General features: G+C 35.4%; 1 protein-coding gene across 1 annotated transcript; it reads right to left on the bottom strand.

Annotated features, from left to right (window-relative positions):
- Nucleotides 1–65: 65 nt before the first annotated feature.
- LOC138706775 (uncharacterized) lies at nucleotides 66–24763 on the bottom strand. Its single transcript, XM_069836453.1, has 10 exons — nucleotides 24463–24763; nucleotides 21311–21327; nucleotides 18470–18647; nucleotides 15728–15804; nucleotides 11865–12153; nucleotides 7414–7523; nucleotides 6134–6229; nucleotides 4468–4554; nucleotides 1082–1186; nucleotides 66–182 (listed from the first exon to the last, which is right to left on the bottom strand). Exons 1-10 carry the CDS (start codon nucleotides 24521–24523, stop codon nucleotides 111–113), a joined length of 1092 nt encoding a protein of 363 aa, XP_069692554.1. The 5' UTR covers nucleotides 24524–24763; the 3' UTR covers nucleotides 66–110.
- Between the last annotated feature and the right edge of the window lie 111 nt (nucleotides 24764–24874).

Raw genomic sequence — 24874 nt, 5'->3', positions numbered from 1 at the left:
ATCATATGATTTGACTTCTGTGGGTTAGGATCAGCACGATGTCGAGCATCCACCACATTATAATAGTCTGATATTTTAATTGTTTATTAAGCACATTCAAAAATTTTTCGTTACATTTTCTCATTTTTATATAGACATACTAGAAATTTTTTTTCAGACTTCTTGCTTCTTGCAGGTGTGATCTGAAAATGTAATACATACATGATATAATATTTGCAACAGTAGGTACAAGGTATAAATAAAATTATTCATGAATAATTTCGAGGGAAAAATTGTTCCGGAGCCGGGTATCGAACCCGGGACCTTTGGTTTAACGTACCAACGCTCTACCACTGAGCTACCCGGGAACTCTAACCGACACCGATCCAATTTTTCCCTCTATATCCACAGACCTCAAAGTGGGCTGACAACAGTCAAGCAACCAACTTCGAGTGCACACTAACTCCGTGTGACTTAAATTGTGGTTTTCTGTTAACGAACAGTGACGTGTATTATGCAAATCAAGATTTCAGGTATAACTCCCTGTAAAGTTGATTTGAATAATTTCGAGGGTTAACGAACAGTGACGTGTATTATGCAAATCAAGATTTCAGGTATAACTCCCTGTTAACGAACAGTGACGTGTATTATGCAAATCAAGATTTCAGGTATAACTCCCTGTAAAGTTGATTTGAATAATTTCGAGGGTTAACGAACAGTGACGTGTATTATGCAAATCAAGATTTCAGGTATAACTCCCTGTTAACGAACAGTGACGTGTATTATGCAAATCAAGATTTCAGGTATAACAGCCCACTTTGAGGTCTGTGGATATAGAGGGAAAAATTGGATCGGTGTCGGTTAGAGTTCCCGGGTAGCTCAGTGGTAGAGCGTTGGTACGTTAAACCAAAGGTCCCGGGTTCGATACCCGGCTCCGGAACAATTTTTCCCTCGAAATTATTCAAATCAACTTTACAGGGAGTTATACCTGAAATCTTGATTTGCAAAATTATTCATGTTCTCAAAAGTATAAGTTCCAGAGTCATTGAAGAGATAGGCTAGTTGTTTCATTATTATTCTGAATATAAAAAGCGGATATTACCTGTACAATACGTTGTGACATTTGCGTGCAAACTTCTCTCACAGTATTGTCTATGATATCATAGTAGTTCCTATGAATTTTCCGGATTTTATTTATTGCATCGTCCTAAAGAAGTGAACATAAAGATTAGAAGCTCAGATAAATTATTCAATATAAATTGTACATGAAGTAGCAATATATATACAGTATATAAATCCGCAATTAATTCACAAAGTTTCCCTGTATGATGAAAAGATTGGTGTGTGGTGTGCCATAACAATAAATCGAGTAATAGAACAGATAATTTTTTAAGATATTGTATGCTATTTGTAGAAGTATTGACAAGCTTTCAGAAATGCCTTATTTGTGTAATTTACCAACCCCCGAAGATTAACGATATTGCAGAGATCGAGAGATCGTTATTGGAATTCATCACAGATTATGAACACGTCTTAATAATGGGTGATCTTAACACAAATTTGTTAGCCTCTGATTCGAACTACACTAGACATCTATTGACCATGTTCCAGGCTCTTGATCTAGCAGTCCTTCCCCTTGAACCAACCCACCATACCCAATCTTCCGAATCCCTATTAGACTTAATTATTACGAAGAATGCAGACAAAGTACAAAAACATGGACAATGTGCGGCTTCGGGAATTTCGTACCACGATATTATTTATCTAGTATATTCTTTGAAGTGTCCCAAGCCCACACCTAAACTCATAAAGTATCGTGACTTGAAACGTATTGATGAAACCCAACTACTTGAAGACGCAATAAAGATTCCCTGGGACTCAATATGGACCTTACATACTGTTGACGAGAAACTTGTTAAACTAAATGAGTATATTATAAATTTATATGACAAGCATGCTCCTATCAAATCTAAACGCGTAAAAAGAACACCAGCACCATGGATGACTGCTGACATACGTAGTATGATTACGGACAGAAACACTGCATACAAAACGTTTAAACATGACAAGACAGAAATCTCTTATAATTATTATAAACTCTTACGTAACAGAACTACTCAAGCCATTAGAAACGCAAAACTGAGACATTTTCATAACATCTTGAAGGGGGGAGCTGACCCTTCCAAACTGTGGAGAAACTTACGGACAATTGGCTTAGGAAATCCCAGGACTCAGGTAGACAGTGTGCCAGTTTCTCTTGACGAACTAAATGACCATTTTGCAACGGTACAGTCAATAACCTTGGATACGGTCGACAAACAGCAGACAGTTAACGAATTACAAATGACTCCAATTCCGGATAGAGAAATATTTTTCTTCACTTATGTCACAGAAACTGAAGTGAGAGCGGCAATAAAACGTATTACTTCTAAAGCTGAAGGTGTGGATAATATTAGTATAATATTATTGAAGAAAATATTGGACATAATACTGCCGACATTAACACATATATTCAACGCCTCACTCATAACTTCTACCTACCCGAACCTCTGGAAGAAAGCCTTTATCCGTCCGATCCCTAAAATTAAAACCCCATTATGTGCAAATGATTTCCGTCCAATTAGTATCCTACCTGCCCTATCAAAAGCTCTGGAACGTATTGTTCACAAACAACTAATGAACTATCTAACCGAACATGCCTTACTGGACGAATACCAATCCGGGTTCAGAAATGGACATAGTACGACTACAGCACTACTAAAAGTGAATGAGGATATACGTGAAGCCACAGATGAACGTAAATTAACATTACTGACATTACTTGACTTCAGTAAGGCATTTGATACAGTTGACACGGACCTTCTATTATGTAAATTAAGACTTCTGCATCTTTCTGAAAGTTCTGTTACTTGGTTTGAATCCTACCTTCGCGAACGTCAACAATGTGTCATTGCATGCGATTATTCTTCAAGATGGTGTGTCGTGAAATCTGGAATTCAACAAGGATCAGTTCTCGGACCTTTACTCTTCATGATTTATATTAATGACGTGACTAAAATGATAAAACACTGCAAATACCATATGTATGCTGACGACTTGCAAATTTATTTGCATTTCCACCCTGATGAGACTAGTGACGCAGTAAATAAAATAAACGAAGACTTAAATTCGATTTCACTGTGGTCACACAAATTTGGATTAAGGTTAAATCCAGAGAAATCGCAAGCAATCGTAATGGGACATAATCGTCTACGAAGTACTCTTGATAGTGGTACTATACCACATATAACATTGAATGGGATTATTGTTAAATACAGTGAAACAGTTAAAAATCTTGGCATTTTTATGGATAGCGATCTAAATTGGAACACCCAAGTAACACACACTTGCAAAAAAATATTTTCTCAACTTCACTCTTTGCTTCATATGAAAGAATTTCTACCACTTAGTCTAAAAAAGAATCTTATTCAGACGCTTGTAATGCCCCATTTTGATTATTGCGATTCCTTACTAACTAATGTAAGTTCACTCTTAGCTGAGAGACTACAACGTGTTCATAATGTGTGCATACGATTCATCTGCAATACTCGTAAATTTGACCATATAACACCTTCCCTCCAGTTACTTTCATGGGTGCGTCTGAAGGAACGAAGAACAATACATTCACTGTCTCTTCTATTTAGAATCATGCATACTTCTACTCCGAATTATCTCTTATCGCGCTTTCAATTTCTTACAACTCTTCGAAACCGACATCAAGCACTTCTTTCTATCCCTCATCATAGAACGTCTCTATACTCATCCTCGTACACTGTAGAAATACCTCGTCTCTGGAATTCGCTACCTAATGATGTCAGGGACTGCCGGACTTTATCACAATTCAAAATTAAATTGGAAAATTTTGTCTTGTTTAATGCTTTTTAGATATTGCTAGAAGTGTCGATTTGTGTTTTTTTTTACTCCAGATTAAAATCGCAAGTTTCTTGTTTATGTTAGTTAATTAGGATACAATTAATTATACTTAATCACTCATTTAAAGTTTGTGTGACTGCAACCTGTGTATATTTTTGTGTGACTTTACTTCGTTTATAGTGTTTTTTTTTTTCCTTTTTATTTCTGTTATTGTATTTGTATTCCTGGTGTTGTGGAAGAGAAGGCCTGATGGCCTTAACTACACCAGAATAAATAAATAAATAAATAAATAAATAAATAAATAAATTCAGATCCTGCACTGTGGCGATGTGGTCTGAGGCATCCTGTCTAGGACTCACGTAATGGAATGCACGCCGGTTCGGTGTGGATTTGGAAATGCGTCACAAGAGGATCAGTGCAATAGATCTTAACAGGTCGCAGTGCTGGGCCATAGTGCCCTCATTAAAATTCAGTTCAATTCAATTATACTCGACAAGTCATTTTACCATTTTACGGATGAAAATCTTACAAGTATCAGTATTTTTTTCCAAAATGATAGAAGGAATTTTAACTTACCTGAGTCACCTGCTGTAGCGAAGCCTGAAGCACTATATTATCGAGGCTTTCGTTTAGTTGTTTTTGACTGTTTTGTATGGTAATAGTCTGAAAAGCGAAAAATATAATATATGTAGCTTATTATTATTATTATTATTATTATTATTATTATTATTATTATTATTATTATTGGTTACATCAGCTTCTTGTCTATGCGGATGACGTGATTATGTTAGGAGAAAATCCACAAACGATTAGGGAAAACACGGAAATTCTACTTGAAGCAAGTAAAGTGATAGGGTTGGAAGTAAATCCCGAAAAGACTAAGTATATGATTATGTCTCGTGACCAGAATATTGTACGAAATGGAAATATAAAAATTGGAGATTTATCCTTCGAAGAGGTGAAAAAATTCAAATATCTTGGAGCAACAGTAACAAATATAAATGACACTCGGGAGGAAATTAAACGCAGAATAAATATGGGAAATGCCTGTTATTATTCGGTTGAGAAGCTTTTGTCATCTAGTCTGCTGTCAAAAAATCTGAAAGTTAGAATTTATAAAACAGTTATATTACCGGTTGTTCTATATGGCTGTGAAGCTTGGACTCTCACTCTGAGAGAGGAACAGAGATTAAGGGTGTTTGAGAATAAGGTTCTTAGGAAAATATTTGGGGCTAAGAGGGATGAAGTTACAAGAGAATGGAGAAAGTTACACAACGCAGAGCTGCACGCATTGTATTCTTCACCTGATATAATTAGGAACATTAAATCCAGACGCTTGAGATGGGCAGGGCATGTAGCATGTATGGGCGAATCCAGAAATGCATATAGAGTGTTAGTTGGGAGGCCGGAGGAAAAAAGACCTTTAGGGAGGCCGAGACGTAGATGGGAAGATAATATTAAAATGGATTTGAGGGAGGCGGGATATGATGGTAGAGGCTGGATTAATCTTGCTCAGGATAGGGATCAATGGCGGGCTTATGTGAGGGCGGCAATGAACCTCCGGGTTCCTTAACAGCCAATAAGTAAGTAAGTGTTGTTGTTGTTATTATTATTATTATTATTATTATTATTATTATTATTATTATTATGCACCCTCACTTTGAGAGAGGTACAGAGGTTAACAGTGTTTGAGAATAAGGTGCTTAGAAAAATATTTGGACTAAGAGGGATGAAGTTACAGGAGAATGGAGAAAGTTACACAATGCAGAACTGCACGCATTGTATTCTTCACCTGACATAAGGAGGAACATTAAATCCAGACGTTTGAGATGGGCAGGGATGTAGCACGTGTGGGCAAATCCAGAAATGCATGTAGAGTGTTAGTTGGAAGGCTGGAGGAAAAAGATCTTTGGAGGGGCCCAGACGTAGATGGGAGGATAATATTAAAATGGATTTGAGGAATGTGGGATATGATGATAGAGACTGAATTAATCTTGCTGAGGATAGGCACCGATGGCGGGCTTATGTGAGGGTGACAGTGAACCTCTCGGTTATTAGACAGTTTTCTTTTTGTTGCTTTTAGGTCGCAATCCGTCTTTGCACTATCATTCACTGTATTACCTGTGGAGGAGTTACCCTCTCTTCTCTCACGTTAGCATTTTGCTTTAATTATAAACAGAGGCATTTTATGTACATGTACATCATATAATAACGAATTTATGGATTGTGTAAGAATTCGTACCATTAATTTTAAGTTATCATGATAGTCGTTCAATATTTCCATAATTTCTTCTTGGTATACTTTGTATGTTTTCATCACAGAAGAATTTATTTTATTCTGAAAAAAAAAAAAAAAGAAATTAAATACATTATTGTGACTTACTACTATCTCACTCAATGCCCAGATTGATGTAATCATCTTGGTACGGTACATAGAGATAAAAGACGGAGTTCAACTGCCTTTTGGAGGAAAATAAAGCTGAGTTATACAGTGACATTGTTTTGTTTAGCCGCGTGGTTAATTTTCCCATCACCTGCTGCTAGGAGCTTATCTGCGACAGAATATCCATCCAGTTTGCTGGCAGTGAAACATTTAGTATAGGAATTTCTACTTACCCAGCTCAAAGTAAGTCCATTTTGAATAGTGATAATGACAAGTTCTACATAGGACAGACAGGCAGATCATTCCAAACAAGGTACAAAGAACACATTAAAGCTATAACCAGAGGACACAATACATCTACATACGCCGATCACATAACCAATACTAATCATACATATAGTAACATAAATACGGACATGGAAATCCTACACACACAACCCAAGAACCAAAAACTCAACACACTAGAACAATACGAAATATACAAACACACTAAAACACACCCCGATCAAATCCTCAGCACACAGATCAATTTCAGTACACACACACTATTCGACTCCACACTTCAACACCTTCCAACAATAAAACACACCCTCTTAACAGGCAGAGAAGTTCGAGATGACGCCGTGATCTAGTAGGCTCTGATGATGGTGCGTGAAGCACTGAAACAGCTGTAAGCCAGACAAATATTACATATTTAACACGAGTAAGTCCACTAGTTCATCAATTAATCAAAGTAAGTGTTGAAAATGTCCCCCACCAACTGCTACACACTGTTGACACCTTCTTATGAAATTGTTAATTACTTTAAAAAGTTCTGCTTCACTGATTGTCTCGATTTCAGCTCTTATAGTCTTTAAGCTCATTATTTGTATGCGGGTTTTTCGCATAAACCTTATCTTTAAACGCCTCACATAGATAGAAATCTCATGGTGTTAAATCTGGGGCCCACAAATTTTTATGATAATTCTCCTTCCGAAAATTCGACGCACTTCTCTCATGGATTCTTCGGCAGTATGATCAGTGGCGGAGTCTTGTTGGAAATATAATGAGGATTGATGTCAAAGAGATGCATTAAAATGGCAGTTAGTTGTCAACCTACCATTCTCCTAGTAATTAATCTGATTTAGTTGTCAACCTACCATTCTTCTGCTAATTAATCTGGTTATAAATATCAATAGCATAGGTATAATCCAAGATATGCCCAACAGTGCCAAATTCTTGAGTGGTGCTGGAACATTAGTTAATCTTTCTGAAAAGGAAATAATAATAATAATAATAATAATAATAATAATAATAATAAATAATAATAAACTGTATTATGGTATTAGAATAGAAATTAATTAATTTTATTTACTTTCAGTGAGATTGTCATCGACCTTGTGGCTAATGCCACAACTCATGGACGAGAACGAACAGGAGTTCATTTTCCAACAAGATGGAGGCCCTACACATATGGAGGTACCTAAATCAACACCTACCAGGTCGATGAATTGGTCGTGCAACGGACACAGACAGCACCTTTGCACAATGCCATCCTGTTCACCGGATTTCACAGTGTGTGATTTCTTTCTGTGGGATTTCGTCAAGGACAATGTTTACATACTTCCACTTCCAGCGATGTTGGCCGAATTGAGAAGGTGCATTAACACAGCAATCAGGAACGTTGTACAAGACATGCTTGAGAGGGTTTGGCAAGAATGGAATCACCACCTGAAAGTCTGCCATATTACACGCGGGACTCACATCAGATGCATCTAAGGTCAGTATTAAATTCAGACTTTTCTCTTTAAAATGGTGGTAAGATGGTGTATTTATGTTGAATATTGGTGAAAATATAACCTTCTGAAATCTTCCAATATTTCGTAATGGTGCATAATAAAAAGGATTACTATTCCTGTTGTTAGCAACAAAATACTACTTAGGAATATAATATATGGTGATCACTACTCTCTGAAGTATTCTGTATTTGTATTTAAAATACTGGGATATCAGTATTTTGTCCATCTCTGAGTGTTAACACATGATGCAGAAAATAAGAAAAGAGAGCAGTGAAATTTAAACTATTAGTCGCTCCTCTTTGTGATCATCAGTTAGCTCATATGGTACAGATTTTCTAATTTCGTATAACTTCCCCATGTTGCTTAGGTACATGCGAATTGTTTCATCTTTATATGGAACCTTTTTGCTAATGCTTGACACGTCTGTTGTAATACAGATTCAATTACATTCTTCATTACATCACCAAATGATGCCAGGCATCTTTCTCTTGGAGAAGCTTAATGTAATCTATCACCATTTAAATTTGTTGAATTACTTCTGCTCTGTTCTTTCGTCGAGTCTTCATTTGTGGTAAGACATATCTTTCGAGCAGCTTTTATTTTTGAAAGGCATGGTGAGGGCCTATAAGCTGATACAATAACAATAGGAGTTTTGTCAGGATCCGTCTGTGGTTATCTATTTAACAAATATTAGTAGTTTACAATATTTGTCACATTTATTTATTTAGTTTTTTAACGTTTACGGCTTGAGTAAGCCATCTTCAGAAAAAAGTTTTATGCCTATATACATGAAGTGGTACAGGGGCGGATGCAAGGGGGGGATTAAGGGGATATATCCCCTCCCGAAATTTTGAGGAAAATACGATACAAGAAACAAAAATAATATTAATTTTAATTCGTGAATGTATATAGGAATTAGAGAGTTTTCCACGTAAATTCTCTTAGATGAAATGTTAAATTCCAAGAACTGCAGGAAGACAAACACAGCGTTCTTACTTCAAGACAGAGAGTCATGAAGAGTATTTCAGGCTTTTAAGTTTCCTTCTCTTCTTAGACTATTTCATTAGTCAGCTCAAGGACAGGCTTTTAAATCATAAGGGAATCCTAAAGGCCATACAAACTTTGTTGCCTAAAAACATAGTGCGAGCATCAGATGAAGATTTAGAAACTGCTGTTGAGGCTATGGTAAATCAGTGGCCCAATGATGTTGATGCATCACCAGAGTCTTTCTTCAATGAACTGAGGATGCGGAGAAGAAATTTCCTTGATCAGAAAAATCTTCACCTAATACCTACTGTTTTTATATCATCTTTGAACAGGTGCAATGCAATTATTTTTCCCTGCACTCGCAAGGCGCTGAAACTTTTCTGCATGTTGCCTGTAACTACAGCAACACCAGAATGGTCGTTCTCAACATTGCGGCATTTGAAGACTTACTTGAGCACGATGGGAGCAGACAGATTAAATGGACTGGCCTTGATGTATATACATAAAAATGTAGAAGTAAAAGCTCATGAAGTACTGGATGAAATGTCTAAGAAGCCTCGTCACCTTCTTCTGTAAATGTCATTCTGTCATTATTTATGTATTGCAGTCATTTTAAATGTTAAAATTTAAAAAAATTATGGTTTATTTAACAACACTCGCAATTGCCGAGGTTATATCAGCATCGCCGGTGTGCCGGAATTTTTTCCCTCAGGACTTCTTTTACATGCCAGTAAATCGACTGATATGAGGCCTGTCGCATTTAAACACACTTAAATGCCATCGAGCTGGGTTGGGGTAGAACCCACAACTTCGAGCACAGAAGGCTATACCGACTATGCTACTCAGGCCAACTTGTAAATGTTTGTGACTCGGAAACAAATTGTGAGTATATAAACTTATTTCTCATTACTCCATTTTTACTATCTCCTCAAATCCCTCCCCGAAAAAAAATCCTGCGTCCGCCCCTGAAGTGGTACATATGTGTATAGTACAAATAGCCTAAATGAAACAGTTGAAAAATATGTCTCTGTGGAGATGAGTGAACATACAGTGATTAAAACATTACTGTATTAAAAACAAGGGCTATGTTTTTAAAATAGGTTAATTTTTCTTTGAAAGTCTTAGTTGGACAAAAAGGAGGTTAAAAATGACTTTTTCTAGTGTTTATAAATGATCTTGCCCCCCCTAATAAAAGATGTAGGTCGTCCCATATTATTTGCAGATGACACAAGTATAGTAATTACAGCCAATAACTCCAACACATTCCAATCTTCAACAGAGGAAATTCTCTTCAAAATAAGTGACTGGTTCTCAGTCAATAAATTGGTATTAAATTGTAACAGAACTAACATAATTCAATTTAAATCCTGTGCAAATTCAACCTCGCAAATTTCTAGTGCAATAATTAACAACAGATCCCTATTAGAAACAACAACAACCAAATTTCTTGGCTTAAAAATCGATAATGTGTTAAATTAGAAAAATCATATTAAAGAAATTAACCCCAAACTAAATTCAGCATGTTTTGCTATTAGAACTATGCAAAAGATAGTAAATATCAATACCTTAAAAACAATATACTTTGCATACTTCCACTCGGTAATGAGTTTTGGAATAATATTCTGGGGAAATTCCACAGATAGTAACAGTATATTTCTATTACAAAAAAGAGTAATTAGAATAATAGTAGGTGCCAAATCTAGGGAATCTTGTAGGACTATTTTCAAAAAACTACAAATAATGCCAATGGCTTGTCAGTATATCTTTTCATTAATAGTCTTCCTCGTATGTAATCGTGAAAACTTTGTAACTAATTCAACAGTTCATAGCATAAATACACGTCAAAAAATGACTTTCATACTCCATCGGCAAGTCTATCGTGCTATCAGAAAGGAGTGCGTTATATGGCAGTAAAAATTTTTAATAGCCTCCCTATCGATATAAAAAATGAAACTCAAAACATAAGATTATTTAGGACTAAATTAAAGAAGTACCTAATTTCTCACGCCTTCTATTCTGTAAGTGAATTCATGACATTCAATAACACTTCATGAAATTGATACTAAAACTTTGTGTTGTACTAGTAGACTATATTGTAAATCTCGTCTGTATATATTTCATCTAGATTGTGACTATAAATTAAGACTTTATAATAGTATTAAGTTTTTTGACTTGTTCCATATTCTAGCTGTAAGCATGTATGAATACCATGGAATGTTAATAAATACAATACAATACAATACAATACAATACAAAATTTCCGTGCAGTGAACAGTAATCATCTCCCATCCACTATAAAATATTCTGTACAGAGTTTCACCACTTTTTTCTCCAGAAGAAAAGCATTGGTTATAATAACAAACTTCCTAATGTTCAAATGAAAACTAAGTGGTAGATTATTACTGTACGGTAGTTAACTGGTTTCGACTTCGTGTTAGTAATCCTCTTCTTATTAAATCAACAATGGGCAACTTCTCATATTAACACTTTAAAGAAGTTGTACTAATGTACAGCGCATTTTTCTCGTTGAAATTTATTTAATGAAAAAAATGTATGAATCGTATTTATGCTTCAGAAAATATTTTTCTTATGAGAACGGAACTTGTTTTTTCACATTTATTTACTAATTTAATACATTGTCAGTGGTTGTGTAACCTCTGAAAAACACTGCCAAAACATTCATAAACACAACTCATATGATTTCTTAAATTGATATGTTTCAACAATGGAAATGCGCAATTTGGGACAGGTCTTGACAAGAGCGCATAACAGTTCCTTTGTTAGATTGAATTAATGTGTGGTATGAGAGGTAGGAAGAAGCATACCTTCGAGTAAAGACATTACAGATATTCTGGTTTTAAAAGTAGATGATCTTTTACTATGATAAAAACCAGTTTTCTCCTTGTTTATAAAAGATTCTGCAGCAATATCTTCTGGAGTGCGATTATAATCCTCATGTTCTTGAATTATTTGTTCATTTGGTAAGAATATTATATAGTTTTGGCTCAAGATGTCAGATTTGTGGTCTTTTTTTGAAAGTGACATAATTTTTCCAAGAATTTCTGTTTCTGGATCCTTTTTCAAAGCAACAGCAATGTTCATGTTGTCTTGTACCTAAAAGTCAGAATCTAACATTACATATATAGGATGTTTCAGGAGTGATAGTAGCCTAAATATTTTAGAATGCTGTATATCAATAATTTTGAGTGGAAAGGTTCACATAGACGTGTGCCCTTTTGTCAATAGATGTAATGCTGTTTGAATCTGGTGATATGTGTAGTGCAGAGCAGCTTGCCTGCACTTTCAGTGAGCACTTACAGCTTGTCCAAGTCAAGTCTGCGAGTGAGGATATCGGGATGGAATGTAGAGGCTGGTTATTATACGACGCTGTATCAACATCTAGGTTATTTAGTGTCTGAATGATATGAAGGTGATAATGCCGGTGAAATGAGTCGGGGGTCCAGCACCGAAAGTTACCCAGCATTTGCTCCTATTGGGTTGAGGGAAAACTCCGGAAAAAACCTCAACCAGGTAACTTGCCCCGACCGGGATTTGAACCCGGGCCACCTGGTTTCACGGCCAAACACGCTGACCGTTATTCCACAGGTGTGGACTGGAATGTAGAGGCAAAACACAGTTGGCACATAGGTCACTTGACACTCAGATTTCAAGGCGTGCACATCGTTTAAAATACACTATGGAGCGCACGCATTTTTTGTCCTTGTCTTCCGATAAAGGCAACAGTTACGCTGTATCCCAGTCTCCCCCCTCATGCAGCTTTCCCTCCTATGCTTGCCAATCAGAACGCCAAACCTCACTGTCAAGCAGAAGTAGAAGTACAGTCTATTTCAAAGCATCTTAAATTGTTACCGCTCTATGAACTGAAGCGCAGTAGGAAAACTTTGCTGTCATATGAGACTGTACTGGTCTTCTCTCGTTACCGCCTCCTTTCACTACAGAACTGCCTCCAACTTCCCCTCTCGGCTCGCAGACTTGACTTGGTCGAACTGTAGAAGTGTTGTTAAGAATGCCGCACATCTGTATACATACTTAGTATGCTGTTATGTTTATATTCGGTTTTTATAATGAAGTGCTGTTGTTGTTTACATAGAATACCATCGATGGTTTCCTAAGCAGAGTGTTTACTAGTATCACAACAAACTGCGTGAAACTGGTACGGACTCAGAAACAAAATTTGTTTCTAGGTCTGTACTATCCCAGGAGTCATATTATTGCATCTGGACAGGCATATGAACAAACTTTGGATGAAGTAGAATACAACAGAATCTCACAAAATTTGTTTCTAGGTCTGTACTATCCCAGCAGTCATATTATTGCATCTGGACAGGCATATGAACAAACTTTGGATGAAGTAGAATACAACAGAATCTCACAAAATTTGTTTCTAGGTCTGTACTATCCCAGCAGTCATATTATTGCATCTTGACATGCATATGAACAAACTTTGGATGAAGTGGAATACAACAGAATCTCACAAAATTTGTTTCTAGGTCTGTACTATCCCAGCAGTCATATTATTGCATCTTGACATGCATATGAACAAACTTTGGATGAAGTAGAATACAACAGAATCTCACAAAATTTGTTTCTAGGTCTGTACTATCCCAGCAGTCATATTATTGCATCTTGACATGCATATGAACAAACTTTGGATGAAGTAGAATACAACAGAATCTCACAAAATTTGTTTCTAGGTCTGTACTATCCCAGCAGTCATATTATTGCATCTTGACATGCATATGAACAAACTTTGGATGAAGTAGAATACAACAGAATCTCACAAAATTTGTTTCTAGGTCTGTACTATCCCAGCAGTCATATTATTGCATCTGGACAGGCATATGAACAAACTTTGGATGAAGTAGAATACAACAGAATCTCACAAAATTTGTTTCTAGGTCTGTACTATCCCAGCAGTCATATTATTGCATCTTGACATGCATATGAACAAACTTTGGATGAAGTAGAATACAACAGAATCTCACAAAATTTGTTTCTAGGTCTGTACTATCCCAGCAGTCATATTATTGCATCTTGACATGGATATGAACAAACTTTGGATGAAGTAGAATACAACAGAATCTCACAAAATTTGTTTCTAGGTCTGTACTATCCCAGCAGTCATATTATTGCATCTTGACATGCATATGAACAAACTTTGGATGAAGTAGAATACAACAGAATCTCACAAAATTTGTTTCTAGGTCTGTACTATCCCAGCAGTCATATTATTGCATCTTGACATGGATATGAACAAACTTTGGATGAAGTAGAATACAACAGAATCTCACAAAATTTGTTTCTAGGTCTGTACTATCCCAGCAGTCATATTATTGCATCTGGACATGCATATGAACAAACTTTGGATGAAGTGGAATACAACAGAATCTCACTATTTCAGACTAATTTGGGGAAAAGTTTGAATTAGTGAAAGTGCAAATCATAGACAATTTACTGGAACAGGATTATTTCGACAATTGAAAAATATAATGATATTGTATAGTTGTTTAATTGCTAACTTAAGGCTGGTTCACAATAAACCGGGAACGAGAACCAGAGTCAAAACGAGAAGCAGAGAACGTGAATATGAAAATTGTTGATTCACAATAAACCGAGAACATAGACGACTATGCATATCGATATGCATGTCAATAACGATATGTAAAATCGATATTACGCATTCTGATGTTATTTGTGTATAATTGACCAATGGCTTTCTCTCATGAGTACAAGGCAGCCAACATAAACACAGGTTAACCAACTTCAAAATTTCAACGGTACTATAAATATGCCCATGCAGCTTTATTATCACAACCTATTTTAAGTCTACCATAACGTAAAATAATTAGAGAAGAAACATTTGTAATCGAACAAAAATGAACACAACAGTAGTTATTGAATTGAACTATGAATATGTAGTGTGTAATACAACCAATACAGTAATAAAATATGATTCACTTACGATCGGTGTTCAAAGACGCAGCTATTGAAAGCCACATATTCTCCTTCATTTTCTCATCTTTATACGAGTTGCGCTGCTTATCGTAAACGTGAGAATTTTCCTCAACACTCAATATTAGAATCTCATCAAATAAAACTTGCTCCATGATGCACAGCATAGAACAAAATAAGGCATAGGTTATGTCACGGTCTTCTTGCTACAAAATATACGACGACAAAATAGCTTTTAGATGGCAATAGAATGAATCTAGTGGGCTGTGATCGGAAACATGAACGCCAAAGTTGAAACTTGGCCAACTCTCCGTTCCCGATCCCGGGCTCCGTCAAACTTTTCGTTAATTGTGAATGCTCACATTTATGTGTACACATTTTAACAATTTTACCGTTTTCGTTTTCGTTCCGATTCTCGTTTCCGGTTTATTGTGAACCAGCCTTTAGTGTTTAATCATTCTATTTTACAATCATATGAAACACAAAATTTAAAAAAGAATGAGTTTGAAGTGCTTTAGTTAAAGTCATTAATTGCACAGGAAGTAGATACTGTAATTAGCTTTTACAAACATATTATATATAGAACACAAAACATGACTTAAAAAAAGAACGACTTTTAAGTTCTGTATTAGTACTGGGTCACGGTTTTTGTGACTGTACTTTTATTTAAGAAGTATTTGTTTTATATATATAATATAACAATTCAGAAACTTACTTTTGTTGGCACAGACTTTTCAATGTGACTCAGATTAACAGCTTGCATTTCCTCTTCAAATATTTCTTTTGCACGCTCTGAAAATAAATTTCTTTGAAAATGAAGATTGAAAAAACTGGTTTTCATGGATATGAATTGATATTTACCTGATTTTTGGTTCTAATTTTTGGAGAATGTATTGTTGCCAGGAAGTCAAAAGAATTATAACAATGGCAAAGGAAGCTATTAATAGAAAAAAGAACATTTTCTGCGGACCTTTGGAAAAATAAGTAAGGAAGAGACTAGTGACATACTCTATATGGAATGTGGCATTGTGTGGGGCAGAAACATGGACATTAAGTCGAAGTCAAGAAGAACTATTAGAATCATTTGAAATGTGGATATGAAGAAGAATGAAGCGTGTGAAATGGAAAGACAGAATAAGAAATGAACCTGTGTTTGAGAGAGTGGGTGAAGAAAGAATGATGGAATAGAAAAAGAAATTGGTTGGGTTACTGACTTAGAAGAAACTGCCTACTGAAGGATGCATTGGAAGGAATGGTGAATGGAAGATACATGAATTATAGTGCAGAGACTAAGAGGAAGTCAGAAAATAGGAAAGTTGGAGAATGCTGGCTTTGCAGTGACAGACCTGCCCTTGGGCAAAAAAACTATGAATGAATTCATTGTGAGTCTGCAAAAAATCGATTTGGAGATTTACTATGAAATACCTACAAGTGTTCACTATCCTTGATAGTGGAAATATAGTTTAGAGTATATGCCATCTGTCTGTGTGCAGCAATTTCTTCCAAACTGTTGGACAGATTTTGTTCATATTCAGTGTCTACGAGTTGATATGCTTAGAAATTATGTACATTAAATATAATAATATTAATAAAATATTAATAGATATTTGAGTCTTTACTTGAAATGATAAATGCACATTGGCATTCCAATTTAAAGAATCGTTAAATGATTTCCTTTGTGGTTATTTTGTCCATTTTGAATCTTGCGTACACTCTTTTAACACTTGAATATAAGTAATTGATTAACTAGCGGACTTACTCGTGTTAAAGTTTGTGCGGCTTACAGCTGTTTCGGTGCTTCATCACACCATCCTCAGAGCCTACTAGATCTCGGCGTCATCTCGAACTTCTCTGCCTGTTATGTGGGTGCGTTTGATTGTTGAAAGGTGTTGAAAGATGTCTTCAGTACACACACACTATTTGACTCCACTTTTCAACACCTTTCAACAATCAAACGCACCCACATAACAGCCAGAGAAGTTCGAGATGACGCCGAGATCTAGTAGGCTCTGAGGATGGTGTGATGAAGCACCGAAACAGCTGTAAGCCGCACAAACTTACATAATTAACACGAGTAAGTCCGCTAGTTAATCAATTACGGTTATTTTGTGTTACGGGATGAAATTAAATACAGAATAAATATGGGAAATGCATGTTATTATTCGACTGAGAAGCTTTTGTCATCCATTCTACTATCAAAAAACCTGAAAATTAAAATTTATAAAATATTTATATTACCAGTTGTTCTGTATGGTTGTGAAACTTGGAATCTCACTTTGAGAGAGGAACAGAGGTTAAGGGTGTTCGAGAATAAGGAAAATATTTTGGGCTTACAGGGATGAAGTTACAGGAGAGTGGAGAAAGTTACAGAACGCAGAACTGAACGCATTGTATTCTTTATCTGACATAATTAGGAATATTAAATCCAGATGTTTGAGATGGGCAAGGCATGTAGCATATATGGGCGAATCCAGAAATGCATATACTGTTAGTCGGGAGGCCGTTGGAAAAAAGACTTTGGGGAGACCGAGACATGGTTTGGAGGATAATATAAAAATGGATTTGAGGGAGGTGGAATATGATGATAGAGACTGGATTAATCTTGCTCAGGATAGGGACCAATGACGGACTTATGTGAGGGCGGTAATGAACCTCTGGGTTTCTTAAAAGCCATTTGTAAGTAAGAAGTATAATTTGATAACTGCTGCATATCATTTAGCAATAATGGAAAAACCTTTGGCTGAGAGAAATTTATTATTATATACAGAAATATTTCTTATTTTCATTGCGAATTGAGCCTACATTTTCAAATTCTGAAATTATAAAGCAGGGCAGGTACTGCAGACAACAGGTCAGATCACTTCACTGTCCCCTGCAGATGAAATTGTAAAAAATAATTTAAAAAAAGTGTTTGCTGACACAAAATTAAGATTTCATAATATTTCATGTAAAACAGCTTTGGATTATGGGAGTGAGTTTTGGATTTTAAAAGAATTTTTGACAATGGAAAGCAGCTGAAAAGCTTTTCTTGAGACTGATTTTAAGGTCCACACATTTAGATCATAATAGATACACTAACATACAAAAATAATTAAGATTTGAGCACATAGTGAAATTATACAGAAATTCCATTGAATTGGGATCCAACATATTGACACCAACGAAGATCAAGTACCAAAAATTGTTGTGTAGTGAATGATAAGACTATGGAAGACCCAAAAGAAGATGGAGTGAACAGGAACATTTGAGATTTATGCGACAGAAGTAAATATTCCTGCAACTCATGATGATGATGATGATGATGATGATGATGATGATGATGATGATGATAACGACGATGACGACGACAGCAATGACAACAAAGATGAGGACGACAATGACAATGAAGAAGAACCTTTTAATAATTCTTAACATTAACTAAAATTAGAGTATTACGTGATTGATGTCATGTACTTACCTTTTATCATGGACTCGTCCAAGTTATCATGAATGTTAGACTTAAATGACTTCATTTCTGTATATTTTATTCCACCTTTTTGCTTCTTAGAGTCATCCATAGAAAGCTGTAAAATCTGTAACTGTTCTTTGTCGTTCATAATTAAAACATTTATCTGTTGCCTTTTGTTGTACGAGACCTTGAAATAATTATATGTAACAATATAATAATAATAATAATAATAATAATAATAATAATAATAATAATAAATCAAATTAATTTATATGTTTTTCCATAATTTTTTCGTCAATAACTGTACCTAGCAGCTCTCTTATTGATTGGCAGAAGTATACTTTTTTATGGTACTGGTACTTGAAAAAAACTGCTTCTCTAGTTTTGTTCATATACAGTAGGCCTACTTGTTAATTTATCCAGAAAATATGCACATGAAGTGTCAGAAATACTATAAAATGTGGTGAAAAATTGTTAAATGCTGATAGTAAAGTATACCAACAGTGGAGTAAATATTATAATATTCATTGCAAACCCAGCATTCTCTAATCTTCCTTTTTTTCCTTCTTTCTCTTCATCCGCAGGTATGATTCATATATCTTAATATTGTCTATAATCTGCCCCGAACTTTTTTCCCATTCTTCTTTCCTTCCATTGCGTGCTTCAGTAGGCAGTGATCCAGTCAATTTTTTTTTCTCTTGCTGATCAGTTTCGGTATTATTTTTTCTTCACCTATTCTTCCTAGCACAGTTTCATTTCTTATTTTGTCTGTTAATTTCACATGCTCCAGGAACGCTTTGTGCACCGAAGCACATAGTAAGAACCTTATGGTGGGGGGTAAGCAAGCTAGTTAGCTTGCAAATCGAAGTGTAGCGAGGGAGGGAAGCTTCTCAGTCCACTTTCTCCTTCCCCTCACATGCAGGTAGGTTTTACGAAATGCCATAACTTCCTGTTGCTTTCTGCACACCACACTCTCTTTCGCATCTTAAAAAAATCTCTGGGGGGTCCCAGTATGAAGATAAGAGTGAATTTGACTAATTAGACCCTTCAGACTTCACCGAAATTCAAAGGATTATTAAAGTGGAGTGAATAGAAAAAATAAACATTTTAAAAATTTTTTATCTTCTAAAATGTGGGACAAACTACTCTGAATATGATTTATAATAAAAAAATGTATAAATTTGTTGTTAAACAAATCATTTTATGGATTAGTTTCTTAATGCCAGTTTATTTTAAATTTTGAAGGACCGCCGTCATGTATTTTAAATTGTAGAAAAAATTCTATCTATTTTTTTTTTATTTATTTAGGAAAAATTGGAGAATGCTGAGTTTGCAGTGAAAGACCTGCCCTTGGGCAGAACACTGTGTATTTGTATTACAGTATTTATTAATTTTTTTCTCTTAGTTGTGTGCACATTCACATTCATCTGGTATGTAAGCCTAATCATACTGAAGTCTCTTCTGCCTTGACTGTTAGAAATGTTGTTGCCAATTTGACGATTCCAATCTAGTGTGAAACTTTTATGATATATAGTACATACATTGGCTCTTGTCGTTTGTGGGGGCGGGGGACACTTTTAGATCGGTGCTTGCTGGAATAGAAACTGCTCGCAAGTGAGCTACTGTGACAAAAGTAATTTGGAAAAAAATAAAAGTGAATAAGAAGTTGTGTTGAAGTGGCGCTTTTCATTCTCAGATATAGGCTGTAGTAAATTTCCTAACATTCCCCCATAACAAGATAATGAAACTAATTTAAAATACAAAAATAATGTAATACATTTTATTCTATGACAAATTAGGGCCTATTAGTAAGGTAGGTAGAATATTGTGAAAATACCGGTACATAAATTTGGCACAAAGTCTTGTGATCACAAAATGCGTTCAGTCCATTTTCATGAAAGGACTGACCTAGTTTTTTTTATCCATCGACCTATGGACTGAGCAACTTTCCAAGTAACAGGCATAATAACACAAACTTTTAGACAAGGATTGACGTTGTGTTTGAAGAAAAGAAGCTTGAAATATATCGAGATATTTCAAACAAAAAAATTTAATATAATTTTGCTCGTTTTTGCTTTCTTTTCGAGATAAAAATTGTTTTATATGAAACATTTCATAGCATGTTTTGGGAAAGCATTGATTTAATTTCCAATATGCTCAGTCAATTTCCTTTCCCACCCCTTCTCTTTGTTCTTCTTCCTCACTCACTCACTCTCTCTCTCTCTCTCTCTCTCTCTCTCTCTCTCTCTCTCTCTCTCTCACTCACGTTTTCCTTTCTTGTTCCTTCCTGTGTTTCTCTTGTTCTGCCCCTCCCCCTGTTCGTGAATGTATGTGTACCGGTATGTTGCGAGCACTTAGGTAGATGGATCCAAGTAAAATGGGCCTCTGTCATATGTGGAACATCATAGTGCCAGTACAGCTTTTCCGGGTTCTTTTATTTTATGAATAAGTAATGAATAAATGACAGGAGACTTGGAATATCCCAAGAAAATCTTCTTCTAAGTCACCTTTGTCCATCTCAAATTTCACTGGTGAATCTCAGTGAAATTAAACATTGTCTCTTACATAAACCCATGTTCTAGCCATGGAACTGAGAGCGCATCTTCCATAATTAGATACTTTACCATCATATATGAAGTATGTTTTTTAATAGAAACATCAACGCAGGCAGTTAAATCTGTATATTGTCACTAAGTTTGTCTCTTTCATTAAAAGAGTTTATTCTAGGGCATATAGTCCAGAAAAGAATATTTGCAAGCATATGTTCGTTTTTGAGATGATACTTTGAATATGGTACTGCTTGCATCTCTGAGGACATGATGATAAACGCGATTGTAAAGTGGTATTTACCTGAAAAAAATTGTAATCTGAAAAGAGAAATAGAACATATTGTAAATACACATTCACTTCATTGCACATTTCCAAAGAAAAGACGGGAGAGTATCAATTTAGAGCAGGTGTGAAATTTGTAAGTGCCTCATATATACAGAAACAGAAGTGTTAAATTTAGTTGCTATTTTATAGCAACACTTTCTTATGTTAAGTAATAGATTTTTGAGTATTCCACCGTGTCTTGAAACTTAACATTTTCCACGTTTCTTAACTACATACAGGTTCCATCATCAGAGCAAATAAATGTGAATGGATGGGTCGCCTACACTTGGGCTCGTTGTGTCTAGTCATTCCAGATGACTGAGTCAGATGTAACGAGAGCCTAACAGAGTAGTCGACCACTCTGGCCATATGGCTATGGTTATGTACACTCAGTTATTGCATATGGCATAATCATTTGGGGCTCATCATCAAAATCCTTACAGATACTGAAATTGCAGAAGAGAATAATAAAAATCATGAAACAAGTTCCAATACGGACTGAGAGCAGAGGCATTTTTAAAGAGCTCAATATACTACCGGTCTCCTGTATCTACGTACTAGAAACAGCCTGTTACATCCATCAGAATGCAAAACAGTTTATACCATGACTGCAACACTAGAACTTCCAGTAATATGCATTTAAAATACCACAGGCTTACCAGAAGTCTTAACAGTATATCTCATAATGGTTGTAAATTATACAACAAGCTCCCCTTACATATCAGGAAGTGTACCCAAAAAATTTTCAAGAAATCGGTAAAAAAATATACTGTTGAATGAAGCACATGCCACTGAACAGGAAATGTAACAATCTCTATTTTATATACTGTTATTGATTGCTGTTGTTTTCCCTGTTTACTGCTCCTTACCTTCCTCTTCATGTACCTGGTAGAAGCACGCTGGTCATAAGTCAAACTGCCAAGATTGTCATTATAATAAAATATACAATGTTAGAAAGTGATTATTATTATGTTGTAATTATAATTGTTGTCATTACTATTGTATTTGTTTACATTGCTATTATACTATTGTATTAACATGTAATTGTTATCTGACGATGCCATGAATCCTTGTATTCTGATGGCTAATAAATAAATACATACATACATACATACATACATACATACATACATACATACATACATACATACATACATATTGGAGTGGTTAAATGGCAAGTTGTAGCCGATTTAAGTGAACACCATATTTTAACGTTTTGGTGGCTACTTCATTCACACACAACCCCCAGAATGTCTGGAGGACCACACCTGCTGTTGGTCGACGGGTCCATTGGACCTAGCTGGGAGATCTTGTTGATCACCAGCTTTCCCTCCTTAAGCCACTGGAGGACGATTTTAGTGCCATAGCAGGTCAGCACTAGGAACAGAAAAGTAGAAAGAGGAGGAAGGAAAGGGAAATGAACCCCTGGCTTCATTTATACACTGACGGATCCTTGATCTCCAGAGAACAAGGTGCCGGTGCAGGTGTTACGTGCTGTCTCTTCTCACTTTATAGATCTCTTGGGTATGAAACAACAAGTTTTGATGGAGAAATCATTGCAATAAGTGAAAGTCTCAGGAATCTTCTATGCCACATCAATAAATTTAAAAATGCAGTTATATTGTCAGACTCCAAAGCAGCTATTCTATCAATAGTCTCTAAACACACACCTTCATCTCAAACAGCAGAAATAACTAAAATGCTCTCTCAATTAATATCACTCAATAAAAGAATTGTATTCCAATGGATGCCATTCCATTGTGGAATCCTGGGAAACGAGAATGCGGATGCTTTAGGAAAGAAGGGCAGCACTGCTACTTACAGACCTGTTACTAAATCTACGTATTACTCTGTGAAAAGATTTATTAAATCTACATACTTAGACTTTAACAAACAAAATTTGATAACACAATCTCAAGGGAAAAAATGGAACTCTTTGCATCAAAATCCACAGTTAATTCCGGATTTACCACGCAAATCGTCTGTAGCTGCATTTAGATTGGCAACAGGCCATGATTGTTTGGCCAAACACCTGCATAGAATTGGAATATATCAGTCCCCTAACTGCCCATTGTGCAACTCAAACCAAGAAATGGATTCGGAACACCTCAAAATCTGTGCTTCAGTGGCTGGCCATGATAATATCTTTGAAAAATATTGGAGTGCAAGAGGTCAAATGACTTTATTGTCAAACGCCTACATACATACATACATACATACATACATACATACATACATACATACATACATACAAACATACACACACACATAAGTACGTACATACATACATATCTATCTGCTCTGATGATGGAACCTGTATATAATTATGAAATGATGGAAATATCAAGTTCCAGGTCACGGTGGAATACCTAATAACGTCATGAACTCATGTATAGTGGCAGGTTTTCAGCCCATAATAATGTGCCGAATTTTAAAGATCAGTTCGCACATAGTAGTTTTGTCTGTGTAATGGTTGTTATTGAACAATTCAATCCAGGAAAGTCAGAAAGGTACTTTCCCCAAGAGATATTCTCATACATTGCCTTGTCTGTAGATGTTTTAAGTGGTTATTTCCTACTAGCCATTTTTGTAAAAGTTAAGAATGGCGTTCAGTAGCAGGGCATACTTAAAAATCATAATGAACTGAAGACAAATGATACTTTCTCTTCAATATTTTATGAATGAACTGTGATGATCATTGGGAATGAAGATGAAACGATTTCAGATTTAATTAAAAGGGCACATTAGCTGAACACATTTTGACTATTTTTTCAATGATTTGTTTAATTACATGCATGACCAGTATCGATAATGAAAACTGAGATGCATGTTAACCATAAGTTAGTAGACAGTTAAAAATTAAAATTATTTTTATTTCATTTATCTTTGATATCTTAAGAACTAAGCGTGATAGGAAATATCCAACGGCATTCTCGGAATCAGCACATGAATTTCCATAAGAATAAGCTATTTCCACTCTGAAGGTAAGACAATTATTTTCCTTGCTGAATTATTAATCCACCTATTATTTTGCCAACTTGCTTTATGAAATGAAAGTGTCTTTCATAATTTTATGAAACTTATTTCATGATCAGAGTTATTTAACTCATCTTGAAAGTGAAACTCACAGGTCTTCAAAAGATTTCCAATATAGAAAACAGTTAATATCAAAACCAAATTTGGAATCATGTTTCACAAACTTATTTTAAATATTAACATTAACACTATTGAATGCACCATATTTATATCTATCTTTTTGTTCATACAACAATGAAACATAATGGAATCTCTAAGTTTATGAAATCGTGGCCTACATTATTATCTGTACAAGACCTGGAAATAAGATCTCGAAAAACAGGACTGACTAGTTTAACATTACATCATTAGTCGCAGAATGAATATTGTAGAGTCTGTGCAGATCATATTGCAATATTGATATGGACGAATTGCGTGTTTTAATTACAAAGTAGTTCCAGTGTAACTGAAACATTAAATTCTATTTGCCTTTTTTCGCAAAATTTACTTGCAAGAAATTATAAT

This window comes from Periplaneta americana, chromosome 1 (genome assembly GCF_040183065.1).
Source record: "Periplaneta americana isolate PAMFEO1 chromosome 1, P.americana_PAMFEO1_priV1, whole genome shotgun sequence".
Classification (NCBI taxonomy): Eukaryota; Metazoa; Arthropoda; class Insecta; order Blattodea; family Blattidae; genus Periplaneta; species Periplaneta americana.
Note: the sequence above shows the minus strand (reverse complement) of the source record. Positions and strands in the feature narration are given on the sequence as shown.

Bases quoted from the DNA above. Each gene is read 5' to 3' on its own strand.
- LOC138706775 (XM_069836453.1), bottom strand. From the start codon at position 24,523: ATGATTCCAAATTTGGTTTTGATATTAACTGTTTTCTATATTGGAAAT. The intron at 15,805-18,469 runs GTAAGTACATGA...ATTTATTTTCAG, and splicing joins GGACGAGTCCATGATAAAAG to AGCGTGCAAAAGAAATATTT. The intron at 12,154-15,727 runs GTAAGTTTCTGA...TCTGACTTTTAG, and splicing joins AAAAGTCTGTGCCAACAAAA to GTACAAGACAACATGAACAT.